This window comes from Pogona vitticeps, chromosome 1 (genome assembly GCF_051106095.1).
Source record: "Pogona vitticeps strain Pit_001003342236 chromosome 1, PviZW2.1, whole genome shotgun sequence".
Classification (NCBI taxonomy): domain Eukaryota; kingdom Metazoa; phylum Chordata; class Lepidosauria; order Squamata; family Agamidae; genus Pogona; species Pogona vitticeps.
This window is the reverse complement of record NC_135783.1, coordinates 91407186-91431446: the sequence shown is the minus strand read 5'-3', so window position 1 is coordinate 91431446 and position 24261 is coordinate 91407186. Positions and strand designations below refer to the sequence as shown.

Genomic DNA, 24261 nt, shown 5'->3' with positions numbered 1-24261 from the left:
GCTCAAAGTTTTTCTCCACCAAAGGAAGTGAGGATGTCATAATATATTGCTATCACTGAAATATCAATTGTAAATCCTTTGAAATATCTCATTTGTCTGAATTAATTTCTTCATTTTGCATGCTAAATGTAACATGTGCAGTCATAATTTGTTTTACATCCCCCAGGGTTACCTTAAAAGCAAAGAAGGCAAACTGTAGAAAGCAGACAAAACTAAGTGTATGTGTTTATCTAGTCACCTAGGATGTCAAAAGCAACACACACACACACAAAAAGGTTGCTATAACAATTATACTGTAAAAATATATGTTTTCTACAAAAAAAGCACTCACCAATTTTGCCTTTATTGCACCTGAGTCAACATTCTGACCGGTCTTGGCATGGAGTTGAAGCTGAATAGCATGCAGTTGCAGTAGCTGGTCATGCACCTCCTTTTCTAATACTGCTTTCTCAGCCCGTGTTTCTGTCAGTTCCGATTTCAGGTCCACTAGTTGAGCCTGAAAAGACACAAAGTAGTTCAGTAGTTTATAGGGCTAAAATGTCTAGGGATAAAATGGAAGAGGTTTCTAACTCTTATTATAATAGTCTCCCTTTTCAAATGTATTTTAAGTATTAGTATCATCAGTATCCATTACATAATCCTGGTCCAAAGAAGAAATATAAATTATTGTGAAGAAAGATGCATCAACCCTATTGTTAGACAGTGTCTACTGAAGGAGCGATAGGGATTCCTTGAGAACAAAATTCAAAAAACTACTTTAGAAATGACCTTTCAATCTTTAAAAGCCGCTTCACCTAAATAAAAATCTTATCCATTCAAGATATACTGATGATCACACAAATGTTTTACCACTAGTACAAATGAAAGGTGTATGCATAATCACTTCTGTACCACAGTAAACATGTCCAGTCATCATATACGCAGCAATTTTTTACACTGCACCTTGACTGATCTGAAATACTTCTTGTCCTGTACTAAGTAACACTAGTCACAATCTGCTCCAACCTGAACTAAACAGTAAATGAAGGAAGTGAAAAGATTCCACACTTTTACCATTCTGACAATAAGAAAGGGGATGGGGGAGTTTGGCTTAAAAGGGGGAATTCCTACGTTTTCATTAATCTTGTATATAGGAGAACTGGTATCGCTCAAATGGATGGCGCACCCATCTAGGAGCTGGGTGACTGAAACCCCACGGTACTTTATGGGAATGGAAGTCAGTCAAGATCCCCTGGAGCACTTATGGCTGATAAGTCCTTCAGTGTCTTCAGAAGACGAGAGTGATACACTACTTCTGAGTACTGTATATGTACAAGACTCTGTGAGAGTTGCCCTAAACAGGAAACTGCTTGATGGCACATGATTATCAGTTGTGTGCAGGAAGATTTTAAGATTATGAAAGTAAGTGAAATACCACTTACTATGTTTGGAGCAACCAATCAGAAACAAGAGCAGCAGAAATCTACTACACTGCATATTTGAAAAGAAAAAGAATGTTTGCATTTGAATTCCAAACAAGTTTAGCAAATCATATCCTTACAGTTAGGACAGTAGAATTCTAGGGCTATAGACAGTTAAAGTTCAGTCATAACTTCCAACTGATAAAAGATATTTGAATGGGAATCTAGTTTGATTGCTTCTTCTGCATGTAACGTGCTTGAATCAGAGTCCTAGGTATTACCTTTTTGAGTATCAATGTGCATCCATTAACTTTCAATATTCAGATAAATAGTAGAGGCATAAGAAACACATCATCAGGTTCACAGTTCATTCTTTGTAATATGGCTAAAAGTCAATTCTGACTGACTGCTGTAAGAGCATCTTCCTGAAACTTCTACAGTCTTCGTAAGACTAATTCACACATATTTCCTTGTTTACTTATTTTTACTGCCATGTCGGACTGCACCTTCGTATACTTTCAGAAAAACTGAAAGTATGTTATGACTTTTACTTTAATTTTTTATTGATTATTCTGTTTCTTCTAAGGGGGGGAAGATGACAGAATTAATCTTCAAATACATTGGAAAATGTTAAAGTGGAGCCCAAAATATTAGTTTACAATCACAAGAAGAGACAAAAGAGCTGCCACAGCCTAAACAATGGTGTCATGCTATGATATATCACTAGGTTTATGATTACTTTTTCATAGCTATAAGATTTTAGAAGAGACACTCCTTCAACTACAAACAAGAATGAGTGAGCAAGAACTGTGGTTATAATTTTCATCTTTGACCATCACATTTGCCTATATATGTGACTGTTTTGCAGGAAGTCAAATTGCTAACAGACTGACTTGTTTTCTCAACTTTTCAGCAAAATTTATCTCCTCTAAACTAAAGATGGCAAAGGCAGGCCAGATATTGAAAATATGATATATATATATATATTCTTCATCACAGAGATCAGAAAAAAGGTAACTGTTTTAAAACTGTATTTTTTAAAAACTATTGTGCTTTTCAACTTAAAAGTTTCCAAAGTAACCATGGGAATTGCCAGAATGGTTGGGTAGCATTTACTGATGTATTAAAGCTATGAATGAAAATCAGGAGAAATTTAGCTAGTACTGTATCTGATTTTTAAGAAAAAGGCTTTGGATTCATTGTAGCTGTACCTCTCATAACTTTAGTATACTGCTGCAAGCGTGCTGTATAATAATTTTTTTCATTTAACTTTTAAATCCCTATCTATAAAAAAAGTAAGGAGATAAACTTTGATGCTCTCATATGCCACACAAAATAGGGTTTAGTAAGTCATTCTTCAACATACATTTGGACAAGCAACTGATTTCATTTGAACAGAGGAAAATATTTGAAAGCATCATTACACACATACCAATTTTGTACCAAAAGGAAGAATGGATTCTATAATTAAACTAACTGCTAAAACATTGAAAACAGTATTTACAGCTAAACTCTGCATCCTGACTGAAAGGCAACCCATGACCAGGTCCTTGCCACCCACCCACAAATATTTACTGCAGCCATCTTGTCTTTTAAAGGCACCAATCAAGCAGAAATGCCCAAGCAACCACACTGTAGCAAAGACCGGAACTAGATACTACACTTGACATAGCTTTGCAACATAAGAACATCATTTTCCTGCGGTATTGTTTTCCCTCCTTCCAACCTTTTCAGTTATCCCAAAGGTAGGATGCTATTACAGAAGAGATCCTTCCGTGGGTCATTTGCTTTGTGCACAAAAATATAGGATCTTACAAGGAAATACAAACAGCATTTTCTTCTCCAGGCACAGTCACTTTTTTCAAAAGGGAATAGTAAGAAAGCTCCTACTGAAGGAACATTTTGCAGCTTTTTTTGTTCAGTACAACTTCCCATGGGTTAGATTTTCTTATTCTTCAAAAATTCCTCCTTCTGTATTGCTTAAGCACATCAGTCTCCTCTTTCTTTTTTTAAAGATGTTGAACCAAATATTGTTCCACAGCAGTACTAACTCATTTTATGGAGAACAGATGCCTCACCTGTTTTTCAAAACAGGAAAAACAAATTTCCAACAAATAGTGCTAAGAATGTTTTTGTAACAATATAGGAATTCTCTCTACCTCCCATCCATGGCTAACTTTAAATGGACCCATTTTTAAAAATCCCAAACCCTTAATCTCTGTTAATGTTCTAAGATTCTACAGTTCTAACTGATTTTCTCTCTCCCTTAAAGAAATCTTCAATAATTATTCCAGTGAAATATGAAGACTCTGAAGAAATAAAATAAAAAACACATCGCCATTAAGAGCATCAATAACCTACAGAGAAATCAGTCCTAATAACCGCTAAAGATTTACTCTATAGCTGACAACAGATGACCACAAGGAACATTACTATATTTCCAAGATGTTGATACCTATGCCTGCTACTATTTATTATCGCTGTATTATGATTGCCTTTTGCTTCTTGCTTGTAACTACTCTCTTGTCCATAATTATACTTATTATTTGGACTTAGAAGCATGATACTAGAAAACTGTGAGAAATATGTTTTTTTCTCTTTTGAGACAGATAGATAATATAATTTTGTCACATAAATGTGTTGCTTTCAGTTTGGATGAAATACAGTACAGTATATTTCTCACAATATGTTGAAATTGGCATAAGACAACAGACTAACTTCTTGACTATAAATGTAGTTACTGTTAGTTTTACAAGGTACATAGCCGGAGGTAAAATAAAGGGTGAAACCTTTTTGCATAAGGTTTTCATAAAATTTTAAAAGCTAAATGATGAGGTACCAGGCACACAACCGAGAAACACCCCAGCACTTCATCTGTGGCAAGTTACATAAATCTTACATGAATGCCAGTAGGACAACAACAACAACAACAACAACAACAACAACAACAACAACAACAACAACAACAACAACAACAACAACGTGCTGTGAAGCTGATGCTGACTTTAGAAGACCCTTTCCAAGGTTTTCTAGGTACAGTCAACCCTCGACTTACAAACTTAATCCGTTCCGGAAGGAAGTTCGTAAGTCGAATCAGTATTTCCCATAGGAATGCACTGAAAACCAATTAATCCATTCCAGCTGTTTTTGGTTCTTAGGTCGAGAGGCGGTTTGTAAGTCGAAGCATTAGTTCCCATAGGAACTAATGCAAAGCCGGTTAATCCGTACCTACCACTAGGGGCAGATTTTTTTCCCTTTTAACCTAAGATGACTTAGGTTTTTAAAAAAGGAAAGAAAAGAGGGAGGGAAGGAGGGAACAGACACCTTTTCAACAGAATACCTTGAAAAGCACCTTTTCAGCCAAGACGAGCACCTTCTGGGAAAAACCAGGCACCTTTCAGACAACAGATCACCTTGAAAAGCACCTTTTCAATCAAGACAAGCCAATACATGCACCTTTTGTGGGAAAAGGGGGCAGCAAAGGAGGGAGGGAACACCTTTTAAAAATCCAAAAATCAAAATTTTAAAAAAAGCCAAAAATAAAAATACAGTCTGTATGGCACTGTACCAGGCAGTCTGAAGACTGTCTCCAAATCCACTCTCAAAATGCTGGGAAGAGCGAGGAAGCAGACAGGCACCCTCTTCATTGGCCAATGGTTAACTGAAAGTTCAAATTTTGCACTTTCCCCACCTCCCGCATGTTTTTTTCAGTTCGTAACTTGAATGTAAGTTTGCAAGTTGAGTCAATATTTTTCTATCAGAGCGGTTTGTAAGTCAAAATGTTTGTAACTAGGGCTGTTTGTAAGTCAAGAGTTGACTGTATAAAGTACTCAAAAGTAGTTTCCCATTATGAGCACCATTTCCTTATTCTCTGGGACTGTGCAGCTTGCCCAAGTCTACATGGTCTGGTTCTTCTCTCAAGAGGCACAGTGGGGAATCAAATCCCAAGCCCTCGGCTCTGTAGTCAGTTACCTAAGTCACTGAGCTATTCTGCCAACTATTGGCCATAAAAAATAAAACAGCATTTTTTAAAAAATATATAGCTATTATTTATGTAAGTCTTTGTTTTGCCATACAATGTTTGGATAATTAGGGGGAAATTAACTCTAAATTAACAATTAATGGGATCTATAATAACAACAGTGTCATTGAAGCTACCAACATGAATTTGAGCCAACTCCGGGAGGCAGTGGAAGATGGGAGGGCCTGGCGTGCTCTGGTCCATGGGGCCACAAGGAGTTGGACGTGACTTAATGACTAAACAACAACAACATAATAATAATAACAACAACACTGCAAAACAATGTCAGTTCTCTAGCACCACCTCAGGTTCCTGAAATATTTTACATGTGCTAATTGATTCTATCAAGTTTTAAGAGGAAATTATTTCCTGTAAGTTCAGTTGAACTTAACTCCAAGCAAGCACACACAGGACTCCAGCATTAAGGCATCTTCAAATACTTTTTTTACACAACTATTACAATTTCCAGATTTTATGCTATGCACGAACAGCTCAAAGAACACAGCATGGTTAATATTTACACACTATTACAAAATAGTAAACATCTGTATCATATCAAAAAATGTAAGCACTGATTAGATTGCATTGCAGGAGGAGGGAAAACTGAGAGAAGCACATCCAATTTAAAATATGCAGATGAAACCACATTACTGGTAGAAGGCAAGCAATGGCACAACCATTGACAAAGATGAAGATGAAAAATGAAAGTGAAAAAGTAAAGTTACACTAGAACATGAAGAAGATAAAATAATAGTGCAGGATTTATATCATGTTAATGTTGACTATGAAGAAATTGAAATGGTTAATAACTTTAATGCTGACTATGAAGAAACTGAAATGGTTAATGTATTTAATGTTGACTGAAGAAATTGAAATGGTTAAAGATTTTCTACATCTTGGTTCATACAGTATATCAAAACAGAGTATGCAGCCAAGAAACTAAAAGAAGACTGAGACTCATAAGGGCACCTCTAAAAAGATTCTAGAAAAGATCCTTAAGCATGAGGATGTATAACTGGGGATCCAAAGTCAAGATCATCCCTGCTGTGATATTCTTGATTATTATGAACAGATGTGAAAACTGGAGAGGAATTGGTTGCACTTGTCTTACTGCTCTGTCAACTCACAATTCAATGGTTCAGATGGATCCAACGGATTCAAGTATAACAATTCTAGCTACAAGAAAGTGACAAGAGAGAGGAAGAAGAGAAGAGCAACATACTGGCTGAAATCCAGTTGCTCAGCACAATAAGTCACAACAAGTAAGTGTAGGCCCATTTGAATTAATAGAACCTACAGAGGAGACGACTCATCAAGTTCCCACTGATTTAGTGGGTCTACTCTTGTACAACAAACTACACTAAACAACAGGATTTCAGGCATTGTTTACTAATTCTTATGATCTTTGCCCTCCTTGATAAAGTCCCCTTTAGAAAAACCCTTCTAACTTCAGAAACAGTGGGGCACACAATGAACACAGAATAGACCTGAACCAGATTTCTCCAGGCCAAGACCAACCATGTGTCCACCACACTGGATACTTAGCTATATCTAGCAGATTATCAGCACAATAATTAACACAATAAAAGGCACCATCCTCTTGTGTAAAGTTTTGCAATACAAACCAGATGATGTCATTGTCCAGTAATATTTAAGCTAAATTAATTAAAAACTTCCTATCTCCCCACTTTCACATTTCAAGACTCTCTAGGGCTCCCTTTTTCCCTGGGGAAACCTTTGAAAGCCTTAGAATATTGGGGAGGGAAGACCCTTAATAATAACAAATCACTGCTGGAATGGGGACCATTGCCAGGGATTTGGTAGCAATTGCTCACTACAAAAGGCTCCCCTTTCACATTCCCAGGCTCTGAAACACTCCCCCAGGGAGCCTAGGACCCTGAAAGAAGGAGATAGGAAGCTTTTAATTAGTTTAAATAAACATGCCCAGCACTAGATAGTGACATCATCCAGCTTGCAGTGCACAAAGTTACATGAACAGGATTTTGGCCAATGAGCCTCAGTCTTTACAATGTATTATCACTTTCCCATTGTTTTAAAGAGGTTTAACAATGTTTCTTCATACAGAGTGGGTCCCATTTCTGTGTATAACACTCACTCAGCCGACTTGTATCCTAGTTTATTCTCCTTTCGGAAACATAACATAAAACAGAGAGTGTGGTCATGATTCTTCTCCCGCCTCGATCCTCAAGGGGAAAATGGTTCAGTTCAGCAGCACAAAGCCCGGATTTCAAACCCCAACTGTTATGCGCGGGGAAAGGGGGGGGGGGCAGCCGAGAGCACCTCCAGATTTTGAGAGAGAGAGAGCAGCCAGCCAAGAGCAACCGCCCCTGTGGCTGAGGGGAGTTATGCGCACAAGGTCCTAGGAGTGCCATCACAAGGACAGAGAGTTCTCCTAATTCCTTTTACGTCTTTTTTTTTTAAATCCTACATAGGTCATAGAAAGTTGGAATGGACTTGACGTTCCTTGACTTTGTTAAAATACAACCTCCCTGGAGGGAAGAAAGGGGGGGGGGAGGATGCCACAGTCCTCCTCCTACGGGTCTGACCTCTCACACGCCCTCCTCGCCAGCCCACCCGCTCCGGGAAACGAAGCCACCGAGCGGGCTGGCCTCCGGCCCTGCTCGCCCCCCCCTTCCTCCTCCTCCTCCTCCCTCAGGCATTCACCTCCAGCTTGTGGTTGATCTGGGAGACGGTCTGCGCCTTGTGGCAGAGCTGCGCGAAGCAGGAGCTGAGGCTGGTCATCTTCTGCCTCCCCTCGTAAGTGATGTCCGCCTGGTCCGGGTCGATCTCGCCCAAGAGCAGGTCCACGTCCACGAAGGCCTTGTCGAACTCCTTCTCCAGCACCTCCAGCCACCGGAACATCGACAAGCCGCCGCCGCCAGGGGAGGAGGCCGAGGCGGCGACGGCCGCCGCCGCTGCCCCGCCACAGGCCCCCGAGCCCGACCCTCCGCAGGAGCCTACTCCGACCCCAGACATGGTGACCGCTCGACTCCGGCTCCGTTTCCCCTCCTGCTAAGAAGGGCCTGCGGCTGTCGCGCAGCGTTCCCGCCGCCCACCCGGCCGCCAACCCCCGGCGGCGCCCACGGGAGGCTGCCTGTTCCCTTCCGAGCCGGCGGGCAGCGGCGGCCTTGGGTACGAAAGCAGGGAGCCACTGAGGCGCATGCGCGGAAAGGCCCTTCGCTGCTGCTCGCCGGTTGACAAGAGTCCGGCTAGTAAAAGATCGGCGGTCGGCTTGTTCAGCCTGCCACAACTAAGACCGACTTGCCAGCTCGGCTGGACCGATCTCCACCATCATCGATTGACGTTTCCGTTCTTGGCCACCGGTGTCGCTGTTCTGCAATGTGTCACGGATGGCTAGGCTAAAAAAAAAAAACACCCAAAGAATTTGAAGTTAACCCCGTGTCCTGCAGTGCTGGTTGCAAGAGTCTAGAGAGCTCTATGGAGCCTGGCAGACTGTTTTCACATCGGCCCTCAAAGAGTGGCCCCTGCCAGCTTCTCCTCTATAGTAAACAGTACCACAAAGCCCACAGCCCAGCTCTGACAATGAAAGTAATAAATGACTATCATATCTAGTGCCATTGCTTGCTTTCCAAGGCTGGGAACACACTGGCCCACAGAATATGGCAAAATCCATGGTATATTGGCACGTATGAATGCTGTTGCTATGAAAATATTGCATGCTGGTAGCACAGAGCAGTGGTTCCCAACCTTGGACTGCAACTCCCCGAAATGATGGCTAGCATAGCTGGTGATGAAGGCTACTGAGAGTCTTACTGTAGTCCAAGAACAACTGGGTTACCCAAGATTGGGAAACACTGGCATAGAGGGGCCAGCAGCGGAAGGACCATGTCACATGGGGTCTTGTGTTGTTTGCTCTGTTGTGCTGAGGACATGATCCCTGTCCCCACCCCATCATCACCTTGAATTCATTGGTTCCTTCTGTGTGTAAAAATCACAGTGTTACTGCCACATCAGCCTCTTAGCGGTGGGCACCAGAGGTGCATTTACAGATGCTGCATGTGTGTATGTGAGGGTCCGCTATTCTTCACCTCCCCCGTCCCAAATAAAGCCGTAGACGCATTTGAACAAAACAATTTGTCTTCTTTATTTAACTGGGGTAAAGGAATAGAAATGTCAATCAGGTTGGGGATGAATTTCTCATGTTGAAGTAACGGTTCATACAGGGGCACCCAATCTTCGTCAAACGGGTTACTGGACTTCGACGCCCATGGACCGGCCTGAACCTGTGAGGGTTCTTCGGGTTCGAAGTCTTCTCGCTCCATCGTTAGTAACGGGGTCGTCTCCTCGAGCCCTGTATATCCCCAGGGTAAGGTGGTTGCTGACCCGGGGTGCTCCCAGGGTCCGGACAATACCCCAGCTTCCTCAGCTCCTCCAGATGCCATCGGGTCTTCTCCTCTCTCTCTCTCTCTACCCTTTTCCTCTCCTCCACTAACTTTCGGCGCCACTCACGGGTCTCCCTTTCTCCCCAGTAAGAAGGACGGACCCGGGCCTCATTCCTCCTTCTCTCCTCTGCTTCCTGCCTAGTCAGGCACACCTGTTCCCACTTGCCCGACCAGGGGTCTTGGATGGATACCCATTCCCATCCACCTTCTTCCCCTGCTTGTCGGTGAGTGACTTCCCCCGCAGCTCCCTCCTCAGGATCCTTAGCCCCCTTTCCCGCCCAGACCAGAGGAGTCTGGGTAGCTATGCTTAACCCCTTCATGCCCCGTTCTAAATCAACGGTATCCACTGCCTGGTGCAGCATCCGGGGTGGAAATGGCTTGTGTGCGGTCTGGGTGCCACGGAGGCTCTAGGGCGAGACGGCACTCCCAACATCACCTCACGACCCGGGGAACGGGTGTCACACATCCCCCCCTCCAAGAGTGCCGTCCGCTCTTCCTCGCTGCGCGCCCACGGACCCTGCCGAGAAAAATAGTCGACATTAGTATGCTCTTTGCCTTTTCTATATCTTACTTGAAAAGAGAACGGTTGTAAAGCTAAATACCACCGAGTTAATCGTGGGTTGGTCTCTTTCATTCGCTCCAACCACTGTAACGGGGCATGATCGGTGACCAAGTCAAAGGGAGCTCCTAGTAAGTAATATTTAAGACTATGGGTAGCCCACTTGATGGCTAAAGCTTCTCTCTCGATGACAGCATATCTTTGTTCTCGGGGCGACAGCTTACGACTCAAATACAACACCGGGTATTCCACCCCGTCTTTAACCTGTGATAAGACTGCCCCTATACCCCGATCTGATGCATCAGTAAAAAGGGTAAAGGGTATATCAAAATCAGGTGCAAACCTAATTGGTAATTCACAAATGATTTCTTTTAACGTTTCGAACGCTTTCTCTTGGGAAGGACCCCATATTACTTTCACCGGGGCTTTTTTCCTTGTTAAATCAGTTAGTGGAGCAGCTATGGAAGCAAAGTTCGGCAGAAACTGGCGGTAATAACCTACCAGACCCAAAAATTGCTGAACTTCCTTCTTTGTCCTGGGTTGGTACCACTTAGATATTTTGGTCACTTTCTCCTCCTGGGGTTGGATTTCTCCTTGCCCAACTTTGTAACCCAGGTAATCTACTTTGGGCAGCCCTATTTTGCACTTCTTAGGATTAACAGTCAAACCTGCTTCGTGTAGCCTCTCCAGCACCCTCCTAAGGTGGGCTAGATGTTCTTCCCAAGAGCTGCTAAAAATTATAATGTCGTCAATATATGCGGCTGCACAATCTTGTAGGGGTTCCAACACCCGGTCCATTAATCGTTGGAACGTAGCAGCTGCCCCATGCAGCCCAAACGGCATCTTTTTGAACTGAAATAAACCCTTAGGGGTACAGAATGCAGTTTTCTCCTTATCTTGGGGCCTTAACGGGATCTGCCAATATCCCTTTGTTAAATCGATTGAACTGAGATATTTAGGCCCCCCCCCAGCTTATCTAACAAGTCCCCTACCTTGGGCATAGGGTAAGCATCGAACCTTGATATGGCATTAACCTTTCTGAAGTCTATACAGAACCTGAGCGACCCATCAGGTTTTGGAACCATTACTGGGAAGCTTCTCCAAGGCCCATTGGATGGTTCTATGACCCCCAGTTTAAGCATCTCCTCAACCTCTTGGTTAATAACCCCAGTTATATGTCGGGGCCAAGACCTTCCACTAACCCTTACAATGTTACCAGGGGGTGTTTCTATACTGTGTTCCACCAACTGGGTACACCCAGGTATTGGAGAGAATACTTGGGGAAAGTCTTCCTTCAACTGCCCTGCTTGTTGTTTTTGTTCCTCTGACAAGAGGTCTCCTACCACTATGTCTCCTCCCGAAGTCAAGTCTTCCCTTTCGGGACCCAACTCGTCATCGACCTCAGTCCCAAACAACACTTCTCTATCTATCCATTCTTTTAACAAATTTACGTGGAACACTTGGGTCTTCTTTTTCCTATCAGGGGTCTCTATTTCATAATCTACCTCATTTATTTTTCTTAGTACTTTGTAAGGCCCATGCCACTTAGCCAAGAATTTGGAAGCATCTGTGGGTAATAGCACTAATACTTTTTGTTGAGGTTCAAAACTCCTCGGGCGAACCTTTTTATTATAGTAGCCCCTTTGTCTAGTCTGCGTTTGTCCCAGATTCTCTTTAGCCATCTCCCACGCCAATTGTAAACTATTCCTCATCTCAACTATCTGTTGGAGCGCACCCTTGGAATGATCTTCCCCTTCTTCCCATTTTTCTCTTATTAAATCTAGTACCCCCCTGGGTCTTCGGCCGTACAACAATTCAAAGGGGGAGAAACCCGTGGATGCTTGAGGGGCCTCCCTAACCGCAAACATCAACGGGGCAAGGAAGGTATGCCACATCTTGGGTTTTTCCATTGACAGCTTCCGGAGCATACCCTTCAGAGTCCGGTTAAACCTTTCAACTAGCCCATTGGCTTGAGGATGATAAACAGAGGTTCTCAAAGGTTTAACCCCTAACAGGTTCCACATCTGCTTGAAGGTCAGACTCATAAAATTAGAGCCCTGATCCGTTAAAACCTCTTTTGGAAAGCCCACTCGGGAGAACATCTCTAATAATTCTTTGGCCAATACTTTAGCTGTGGTGGACCTCAGGGCTACTGCCTCGGGGTACCGAGTAGCATAATCGATGATCACCAGTACATACTGATGCCCCCCCGCTGATTTGGTCAGTGGTCCTACAATGTCTAAAGCGATTCTGTCGAATGGCCTATCTACCAGAGGCATAGGTATGAGCTCTGCCCCCGGCCCTGACTTAGGTTGAGTCATCTGGCACTTAGCACAGGACCGACAGAACTCTTCCACGTCGTGGGCCATCCTGGGCCACCAGAACCGCTGTTTTACTCTATCCAAAGTCTTTTGTGTGGCTAGATGTCCTGCCACTGGTAAATCATGAGCCCAATGCATTACCCAGAACTGCAGGCCCTCTGGGATTACCAGCTGGGATTCTTCTTCGTTGAACGCCTTGTTTACGTGATACAGCAAGCCTCCCCTCAATTCAAATCCTTGCTCCCCTTCTGGGATAGTCCCTTCTGCCAGCGCTTGCTGTAAACAGCTGTTAAGTCCTGCATCATCTTGTTGGAGGCTTCGTATCTGATCTCTAGACAGATTCATAACTTCTAACTCCCTGGCCTCTGTTTCTTCTTGGGCCCAGCCTATTTCCCCGGGCTCCTTAGCTAAATTGCTCAGTCCAGGCCAGTCTCTCCCTAACAGCATTTCACGGGTCATACCGGGAACTATCCCTACTTCCATGTCTCTTTTAAGGCCGTCTACCTCGACCTCAGCCATGGTAGTCGCATATTCTTTCACATCCCCATGAATGCAACGGATCACAGTAATCTCAGGTAAACGTACTCCCTCTAGCTCTTTTACCAGCGTTTTGCTGCATCCGGTATCCACTAAAGCCTTCTTAGATTGTCCATTAACTCTCGCCTCCACTACCCAACCCGGGTGATTCTCCTCACCCACCTTGGTCATCCCGGTACAAGCCTCCACCCACGCACACTCAGTAACGGGGCAATACTTCCGGATGTGGCCGAACTGGCCACAGCCGAAGCAAGCGGTCATCTTCTCCTTCCCCAGGTTCCAGGTCGCCGCTTGTTTGGAGGCTGCTGGGTCGTTCGTCACTGTTGGCCTAGGTACCCGTGTTCCTACCGGGTTCGCATACTCAATTCGGTCGGGTCTGTTCTTTTTGGTCCCCGCCTGCGTTGTTCCGCAAAAGTCCGCTTGCTTGCTCGTCTCCGCCATTTTCTCCCTCTGCTTAGCTCCTTCTCCTTGTGGCGCACTTCTAATTTGCCATGTGTCCTCAGCTTCTAGGTAGTCTTCCAGCAGCGTCACAGCGCCCTCTAGGTTGGAGGGTTTGTTCTTGATGACCCAATTCCGGGCTCCGCTGTTTAACGTCGATATTAACTGCTCCATAATCATAATTTCTAAGACTTGTTCCGCTGTCTTCCCCTTTGGTTGTATCCACCTCGTGGCGTTGACCCTTAGCTTTTGCGCTAATGTCCTGGGGTGCAACCCGGGTTTCAACTTTAATCCTCGAAATTTCCTTCGGTATGCCTCCTCGTTTAAGTTGAGGGTGTTCAAAATGGCCGTCCGTACCACGTCGTAATCTCCCGCGTCTTCTGGGTCTAGGGTATCTACTATTTCTTGGGGTAATCTGGTGAGATATGGGGTCAATATGAGTGCCCACTGATCTTTCGGCCAATGCGCGGAGGTGGCAATCCTCTCGAATGTGTGTAAGAACGCTGCCGGGTCATCCTGAGGGCCCATTTTCTGTAACTTAACCGGGGGCCGTGTCGCTATAGGTTGTTTCTGCCCCGTGTTCTCTGAGGGCTGGTTTCCCTGAGGTGATTTTAGCTGTTCAATTATCATCCGTTGCTGATCGGCTAGTTGTTTTAACAAGACCTCCTGCCCTTCCGTTATCCGTTGCATCCATTTCTCCGCGTCTGTGGGTTGAGGGGGAGGCCCCACGCTCTGGGCGCCAATATGTGAGGGTCCGCTATTCTTCACCTTCCCTGTCCCAAATAAAGCCGTAGACACATTTGAACAAAACAATTTGTCTTCTTTATTTAACTGGGGTAAAGGAATAGAAATGTCAATCAGGTTGGGGATGAATTTCTCATGTTGAAGTAACGGTTCATACAGGGGCACCCAATCTTCGTCAAACGGGTTACTGGACTTCGATGCCCATGGACCGGCCTGAACCTGTGAGGGTTCTTCGGGTTCGAAGTCTTCTCGCTCCATCGTTAGTAATGGGGTCGTCTCCTCGAGCCCTGTATATCCCCAGGGTAAGGTGGTTGCTGACCCGGGGTGCTCCCAGGGTCCGGACAATACCCCAGCCTCCTCAGCTCCTCCAGATGCCATCAGGTCTTCTCCTCTCTCTCTCTCTCTACCCTTTTCCTCTCCTCCACTAACTTTCGGCGCCACTCACGGGTCTCCCTTTCTCCCCAGTAAGAAGGACGGACCCGGGCCTAATTCCTCCTTCTCTCCTCTGCTTCCTGCCCAGTCAGGCACACCTGTTCCCACTTGCCCGACCAGGGGTCTTGGATGGATACCCATTCCCATCCACCTTCTTCCCCTGCTTGTCGGTGACTGACTTCCCCCGCAGCTCCCTCCTCAGGATCCTTAGCCCCCGTTCCCGCCCAGACCAGAGGAGTCTGGGTAGCTATGCTTAACCCCTTCATGCCCCGTTCTAAATCAACGGTATCCACTGCCTGGTGCAGCATCCAGGGTGGAAATGGCTTGGGTGCGGTCTGGGTGCCCACGGAGGCTCTAGGGTGAGACGGCACTCCCAACATCACCTCACGACCCGGGGAACGGGTGTCACAGTGTAGCTACTATTTTTGAATTACTTTCTGATTTTTCAGTAATGTTTCTTCCTTTTCTTCTGGGATGAGCATACATAGCATTTGGTGGCTAGAGCAGTGACACTGCTGGATAGTGCAGTGGTTAGGTATCTGGCTGAAGAGGTTGGGAGTTTGACTTTCCACTCTGCCTTCTTGACAGAGGCTGTAAATGATCTGTGGGGTCCCCTCCAACCCTTCAGTCCTAAAATGAAGATAAGATTAAGATATCCCCTCCTCATCATAGCCATATAGTATGGCTGATAGCTGATTAGCCAACTTAATTAAGATTAAAATATGGATTAGAAAAGAGCAGAGCATATAACCCCAAATTAAAAAGAAAGTTTAAATCACCTGTACATGATGGTGAGGCGTTGTGTATATCTGTATTGTTATATAATAATGATAATATGCAGAATGAGAGAAACACATACACATCTATACAGTATACCTATACATTTTTAATATATATACTGTATATACATTCAAGGAATATATATATATACCATTCCTTGAATGTAAGCTTAAAGTCTAAAGCAGTGGTTTCCAATCTTTTGTCCTCCAATTAAAAAAAAAATTACCTCCCAGAATCCCTAGCCAATATGACTCTAAAGTTGAAGTTGAAGTTTGAAATTTCTGGAGGGTCAAAGGTTGAGAATCACTGATCCTGAAGGACTGTGCACAAATTAGCTTAAACATCCCAGACAGGTAAAAAAAGAGTCGTAGTCAGATCTGACCATGGTGACACACATGTCTGTTATGTACTATTTGAGCCCTTATAATGTGTCGTAAGAGGGCAGCTTTTGAATAATGTGTTCAGAAGTGATTGTTTTCACCACATCATTCTGGATAATCTCTTTACCAGTTATGCTAGCAGAATAAGCAGCAGAAGGCGAAGCTAAATGAACTTCTGGATTTAGTCCTTGAAAATCAGAACGACTAACTGAGCATACTTGCCAGTTTAGAAAGAAATCACATCCACACAACGTGTTCTGGGAAAAGAAAAAAGGTTTATTATAGAAATATATTGAGCTGGGGAAAAAAATTAAAGCAATAGTTCCAGCTAACTAAAGTGGAGATGCAGGGAGGTCTGCCCCTGCTGCATTGAGAAAAAAAGGTGCAATGCCTTTTCTGTCCTCTCCTAAAGGGCATCAAGCAGGAACTGGGAGAAAGAAGGGAAGTGACATTACAAGCCCTAAGTCTAGATCGGTGGCTCATAACCTTGGGTAATTTGGGTGTTCTTGAACTGCAGTTCCCAGAGTTTGTGCTGGCCAGAGTTTATGGGAACTGCAGTCCAAGAAATATGACAGGTTACCCAAGATTGGGAACCACTGATCGATGGAAAGAAGGTCAGCATAGGTAAAAGACGGTCTAGGAAACTGTCTCTATTTATCTGTACTCTTCCATGTGTGAAGACATATGTCTTCAGTATATACTGTTGCCTCCAAGTACCTCCCAGAAGCTACATGTGATTCCTTTATTATTCATCCTTGCTGACTGCATATGTTTCTGAACACAATTCAAGTCTATACAGTATATAGATATAAAATTCTTATACAAATTTGGTCTGGGGTATCAGAAATACTGCATTGTCCCATATATTGGGGCAGTGTATTTCTCTAGTCTGAAAGGCAAAAGAAGCCCTTATAAGTGACTGCTACCACACAATCAAAGATGTGGTTTAATTGATTTCTTTGCACATTTTAATTGCAATTTTATTTTTATTTGTGTTTTATTATCATTGGATGATATTTTTGGTTGAAAGCCAGCATATACATTAACTAATTGTAAGATTAGTTAATGAGAGAGAGTTGGTGAAAAATAGTGTGCCGTCTCCTCCAAAGAACAAAAGTACTGTACAGTATTATGATAAAGGAAGAAGGGGAGGGAAAAGAGGAGGAGCTAGAGATCAGTGTGTGGGAGGAGGGGATAAAAGGACCATCAGGAGAGCGAGTTTTTTGGATCCCCAGGAATAAAGAAGAAGGAAGACAAAAGCTGAGAGAATGTGAGTGATTTATTGAAGGACTTCCCTAACCTTAAGGTTGGAGGACTGTTGCCTGACCCAGTAACAGAGAAGGAGGAAGTGACTATTACTGAGATGTCAGAATGGACGGTGGTGGTCTTCCCAAGAGGACAGGGTTGCTGGAAGAAGGTGGTGCGTTCCAATCCAACCTACAACAAACCATCTCCTGAGGGGGATTGGGCACGACACCTATGTTGTGGCACAATCTGCGTGGTCTGGAGTGCCCCACTGAGAAATCCTACAGACAAGGAACGGTTTGGTACGGCTCCCCAGTATTAAGAAATGGTAACCACTATGGAGAACTCTCAGGATGTGAGAGAGAAGTACAAGAATTGAATTATGTACTGTATATCCCACATAAGCTATTGTTGACACCCCGGAGCCCAAGTTCAATAAATCTGTTAACAGTTTGAACAAGCCAGTGCTTTATTTTCCCGCAAAAAAATCGGAACTGTCAGGAGTTTTCAAAGAACCCAACCACACTAATACAACAATGGCTGGAATGCTACTGGTGTTTACTTAAGGCTTGGATAACTCACTGCAGCTAACTGTGGCTAATTTACAAAATGTGAGAGTATATCTTAGTTATGTAATCAGGCATGTGACCAGGTATGTGACTAAGGCTGTGACAACACTGACAGGCTAAAACAGAGCAATTTGGCTTTGCTGCAGCTTGATTCTCAGCCTATTTTGTGCTTCAGTTTGGATTATGTGATCACACAGAGCCCAGAGATGGTTTCAGTGCCAGTGTCCACACCGGCCCCTCAGTTTGATGTGGGTTGATTTGTGCCAGAGCCCTCCATCCTTTGATCCTGCCTTCTGCCAATCCTTGGTTCTCCTTTTATAGTTCTTTGTAAAGCCAGTGTGCTATTTAAACTGTTGCATGGCATCAGGGGAAAGGGACAGATTGCCAAAGTTCTTCATAACATACAAATATATACAAATACATCATAGAAACATATTTATGTGCTGTAGTTCATCAGAGTTGTTTCTACTCCATATCAATTTTTTGTTGTTGTTTAGTCGTTAAGTCGTGTCTGACTCTTTGTGACCCCATGAAGCAGCGCACACCAGGCCCTCCTGTCTTCCACTGCCTCCTGGAGTTTGGTCAAATTCATATACTGTATCAATGTTTATCCCCCCTCCTCCTTATTATTATTATTTGGTCCATGCAGAAGTGATTTAGTGGTAAACTTGGTAATTTGTTTATTTATTTATTTTTAAGACTATGGCAGGTGACTAGGTAGAAAGATTGTGAGGATGGGCGTTCTCACTGTCCAGAACATCACGCCCAGTACATCATCAGGATACAACCCAAGCCACACACTCTCCCCCAACCCCCCCACCACCACCACGATCCTTTTGGAGAATGAAACAGATCACATTGGGAAAACACATTTTGAATTAATCTGGCTTGAAAAAAGTAGAAGCTTCTAGCAACAGGAGAAAAACACCCCACTTCAGAAGCCAAAAGGATCAGGGTGATTTGAGTTGACCTTTGTGTCATGAAATCAGTTAAAAAATTCAAATGCATCCATTTTACTTTCTCAGTAAATTTTGTACCATTTACACAAGTAGTCACAGCCTAAAACGTGCCACATCCCTTCATCAATTAGCCATGGCAAGTTGTAATTTACAAAAGCAAGTTACACAAACACCAACAGGATTTGGGCCAATATAATATAATAAATTGTGATATTTTAAAAGAGGCGCACTGGTTTTCCCTTTCAGAGAGTTCACCTTTCAGACTTACTCTGCGCAAGGAATACAGAATCATTACTTTAGTGGATTACACATGAACCACATCTGTTGTAAGAAAATCATATTTTTTCTGTACTCTGACCACAGCATTGAATTACTGAGCATTGAATTGCCTTTTCCATACATGCTAGAATAGATTCACACATATTTAATGTACAGAAACCACCTCCTTTTTTCCACCCATGTCACTTTTTTAAATGTTTGTGGTTTTTTTTTTTTAAATCTTCTTTAGGGACCAAGTTTTAATTTTTCTACAGCTAAGAAATCAAATGTCCATGTGGCCATTTACAATAAACTACAAAACCAGCAAGCCTCCTCCCATTCCCACAGCAGCACCCTACCATCTTGGTGACATTTGTGTTTGATCCTCAGTGCAGCTCTTTAGGCTGCTACTGATTTCTTCTTTTTACCACTGTAATCCACTTTTAAGAGCCAACTCAAGACCTGGCTCTTCAGGCAGGCCTTCCCTCCTGTCAATACTTAATTTATTCCACCATCTTTAATTGTATTAATATTGTTGTTTTATTTTATTCTTAGTATTGTTAGCCGCCCAGAGTAGACTTTGGTCTAGATGGGCAGGATATAAAAATAAATAAATAAATAAATAATCTGTATTTTTCATTAGGTTTGAAGACTGCCAAAGCAGGCTATCCCTGTCGTATTTCCACCAGCCACCTTCACAAACCTTATGCAGGTCTGGATAAAGAAAATACTGCATTGTTACGGGCACTAGAGGTTAAATCTAACTGCGTAGCCCCATCACTCTGTATACCAAAGCTCGTCTTGTTATATCCAAATGCATATTGGAGCATAACCTTAAATTAATGAGGGAAAGCGTTAAAGATTCTGAAATGACCTCTGTTCCTTTTCAGCCTAGAAAGAGAGTTCAATTGTTCTGGAGAGACTGTCCAAAAAAAGAAGCTTCCTTTGAATTTTGGAATGGCTTGGTGTATAAAAAAGGCGCAGCATTTGCTCTTGATAAGAAAACAAACAAACTCCTTTACATAAGGAGTCATAGGCTGAAACAGTGCAACAAACACTCCCATGCAATAAAGATTTTTATCACTAACAGGTGCAGTTCATTCAAATGCCAGAATGCAAGGACAAATCCCTGTTCATCCTTTTTTTTGTAAGGGCATGCTGCCCCCTGACCTCGTTCCCTCCAAAATCAAGTTTAAAAGTCCTGGATATGTCTATTACTGCTAGAGTTTTTCCTTCCAATTAAATTGCCCAAATGATTTACATTCTTATTTATATAAATTCAGTTACTTACAAGACAAATTCTTTGGGCATTATATATTGGTGGCCTATTGCTGAACAGGCCCGAGGCTGTTGAAATTTACAAACAAAGAATACAACATACAGTTCGTTGGAGGAAAACAGCCACAGCTGTATGGGTTAGAGCAGCAGCCCCTGGCCCAGCACTGGGGAACTGGATCCACTACATCAAGAGGCTGGAATGGCCCTCCCAATGCCCACCATTATCTGCTTCAGCATCCTCTGAAGGTTCCACCAAGAGGGCACACAGGCGTATGCCACTCCATGACTTACTGCCACCTGAAGACAGGGCTGGGCTGGCAGGCCCTGAGCTAGGCCAGACCATAGCCCCTGCCCCCAGCTCCCTAAATGGGGAGATTCCTTTACCATCCAGGCAATGGCCTCTTTCTTGCCATCCTCCTATCATCTGGATAAAACTCCAGTGCCCCAAACTGCCACTAGAGCTGAGCAGTTCTCCCACCAGAGAATTGCGGCTGCAAACAATCTAGTATGACCATGCTGATATCCCGCAAGCATACCTCTTGCCCCCAGTCCAATAAGTGGACCCGATCGGCCCAAAAGAGGTATGTCTATTTAAATGAAAGATCTGGGTGTTTAATCAAACTGCCACCCCCTAAGGCTACCAACTGGTCAACTGCCCTGGTTACCTTTTGCCTTGTGATTACCTTTTGTCTTCACGGGGTCTCTGGCCCTGTGCCATACCTGCCTCTCAAGAAGGCCCAACCATGTAACCTGGATGGTGGAACAGCAGCCATGGATCAGCTCCAAGTCCGCTTTAATGGAAAGATTAAGTCCACTCCCTCGGATGATGGTAAGTCCTCTCCCCCAAGATGGAAAAGAATAGCATCTGGAAGCCAATTTTGTTTTAGCCATTGTCAGAAAAAAGAGCATCAGCTGGAGCCAGCACATGGCCCTCCACCCCAGACATGTGATTTTTGCCACCTTATCTAAACTGAGGTGCTGCCGTCAGCCACTGAATGCTGTCCCCAGTGGACAGCACTGTGGCCGATAAGACAAACCCTAAATGCCTGACCTATTGACAGAATGGAAACATCAAGATTGTGTCTTGGTCTCATGGATACAGCATTTCCAAGCCTCCAATTCCCACCATCCTGTACACTTTATATAGTCAGGAGGCATGCCCAAACTGGCTGCCTGTGTTACTGCCCCAGTTCAACAGGAGTGGGGTATAAAGTCCCAAGGTGGGAAGCCTGCCTGTGCTAGTGTGGCCCAGAATACCCTGGTGAACTAGTAACACATCAAAGAAGTGCAATTTTTCTATAGCAGTAGTGGCCCATCCCCAGGTGGGTGGTGGTGTAGATAGGTCCTGGGTCCACAGACTGAGCAAGAGGAGCCCTCCCATCAAATATTGGACCTGTTGTTCAATCTTTGAGTATCTCATCCACAGGATCAGAGTGCCATATTTGAACAAGACATCCACTTGTGCACCACCCTCCTGTGGACATTGATGCTGGACCCTGCTACCAACTCCACTACTGAAAAGGCCCCAAAGAAGGCTGATGTGCATGCTGCCTTAAACAAGAACATCTCATACTTGGACCAACATACGCTGCTGAGCTCAGAGATGTCATTGGACAAAGAATGGGTCAGATAATGGGCCTTTTCTCATCAGGGACCTGTGGGGTGGCTCTTTCTCACCCGACATTTGCTATTGCTCACCTGATACTGAATGTTCAACAGGAATCATGGAAGCCCTGCACCAGAGTAAAAAGGGCAATGGCTGCTAAATGGGTGCACAAACTGCAGACTAATGGGAGTGGACTCCTTGCTCTGGTTTTATGCTTACAGAGGAGCTGACTCACCAAATTCCCAATGATTCTATGGCCTACTCTAGTTGTGACTTCTACACTAAGCAACAGGATTTTAGCCACTGTATTGAAAATCTGAGGAAAGACATGCTTCAGTAGACAAAAATAGCAGACCAAAATGTTACTTGTTTATTAGTTACATTTATTCCTCTAATGAGGGACGTGGTGGCGCTGTGGGCTAAACCGCAGAAGCCTGTGCTTGCAGGGTCAGAAGACCAGCAGTCGTAAGATCAAATCCACGTGACGGAGTGAGCTCCCGTCGCTTTGTCCCAGCTCCCGCCAACCTAGCGGTTCGAAAGCATTCAAATGCAAGTAGATAAATAGGGACCACCTCAGTGGGAATGTAACAGCGTTCTGTGTCTAAGTCGCACTGGCCATGTGACCATGGAAGATTGTCTTCGGACAAACGCTGGCTCTATGGCTTGGAAACGGGGATGAGCACCGCCCTCTAGAGTCGAACACGACTGGACAAAAATTGTCAAGGGGAACCTTTACCTTTTTATTCCTCTAATGAGATAAAGGCAGCATACATTGTTCTCATCCTTACATCATCTTCATGATAGGGGGGTACTGCAGACTACAACAGGAAGGTAGGGCAGGCTGAGAGAGAAACAGGCTCAAGACAACATAAAGCTTGCTAAGGCTCTGTGGAAACTGGAACCTGCATCACCCAAATCCAACATTTTAACCGAAATGCCCAATTGTATCTTAGTAATTGAATATTCAGGTGTGGGGTTGGATTGGGCTCTCCATCGGTTAATGAACTCTGGTTCTCATTATGGCTCGGTACTGACTAGGATGATTAAGACTGAATGAAATTAGACAACTCTAGGCGCTCCAGGCCTGTGCAAAGGAAATAACATTACCACACACCAAAACTCTGTTAAAGTTATTTCAACCTCACATGCTGCCTTTTAGCAAGTTTGGCTAAGAGGGACCTTACTGGGTTGGGGTGACTGCCAATCAATCCAGCAGTAACTAATTGTTCCTTCACTGCCTCTAATTTCAAAAAAAGAGCCTCATCTCTTTGCTGTCTCTTTTCCTCTCTCTCTTTTAGTCTGCTGGAAGTGAGTGTGTAGTCTAGAACAATCATTCTCAACCTTTTTTGGGGCACGCCCTTAAAGAAAATATGAAAGAAAGATAGGCCAAATCAGGAATGTATACATTGCACAACAAACTTTATAAGATGGTGTGTGAATAATTATTTCCAGTTTGTGGCTCCCTTCAAATGTGCTAGCCCTCCTGGGGGTGGGGGCATATGGCCCCCATTGAGAATTGCTGGTCTAGAGTCTACTGGAAGCAGTCGGGATAACCTGTTGAGGGCCATTGCTCATAAGCAGTTGTTTGTTTAGTCTGCTGTTCGATCTGTTCAATTGCAAGTAAATGAAACATTTTGTTCTTTCCCTTACTGATGTCTCAGAGTAGTTATTAAGACTGTAAGTGCCAGTTTATGAGGGGAAAAGGGGTGGTCTACTCTGGGAAAAACCTGACGCTGTTCTACTCTGTCCCTGCACTTCTGCTGTGCAGCTAGATGAGTTTAACGAAAATTCAGAACCACAAATTCTGATGGTAATTATGAGGTCAAGGAATTTGTGAGTCTGCCAAAACGAAAAGTTAACAACTGTTGGCTTCACTTGTCCTTCCATTAACTGAAGAAGGTAGTTCAAAAGAAGTAGCCGTGTTAGTCTTTCTCAGTATGTTGGCAAGAGAAAAGGAAACACAAAGGCACACACACATTTGTCTGCACTCCACTGTTGTTGATCCACAACAGTTTGTGGTGAAATAAATTTGTTAGTTTTTAAAGTGCTATAATCTTTAGGAATTTTTTTCTTTTTTTTCTTTTCTCTTTTTTAAGCCAACATTTCTAGATATGATGCAGAATTATACTTTAGACCAGTTAGTCAGGCAGCCCATAAAATTGAAGTGATTTAACACCAAGTAATGTCTGATTAGTCATGAACAACACATGAGGCAAACAGTCCTTAAAATCCAACACAGCCACAGTTAATTTTAGAAGGAAACCTTTCTCAAAACTAAGGCATTTGTTAAAGACAAGTTTTTGCTAAGAA

At 43.6% G+C, this 24261-nt stretch overlaps 1 protein-coding gene across 2 annotated transcripts in view; it reads right to left on the bottom strand.

Moving 5' to 3' along the window:
• The window catches only part of GOPC (golgi associated PDZ and coiled-coil motif containing), a 23387-nt gene extending 14633 nt beyond the window's left edge, over window positions 1-8754 (bottom strand). Inside the window, exons 1-2 of one of the 2 annotated variants that reach the window (XM_072997466.2) lie at window positions 8107-8754; window positions 332-496 (exon numbers count right to left, since the gene is read on the bottom strand). In XM_072997466.2, the coding sequence (XP_072853567.2) occupies window positions 332-496; window positions 8107-8418 (477 nt within the window). In that variant the 5' untranslated portion in view covers window positions 8419-8754. The remainder of the gene's footprint in view (window positions 1-331; window positions 497-8106) is intronic. The other variant, XM_020802163.3, reaches the window with a different exon arrangement.
• Between the last annotated feature and the right edge of the window lie 15507 nt (window positions 8755-24261).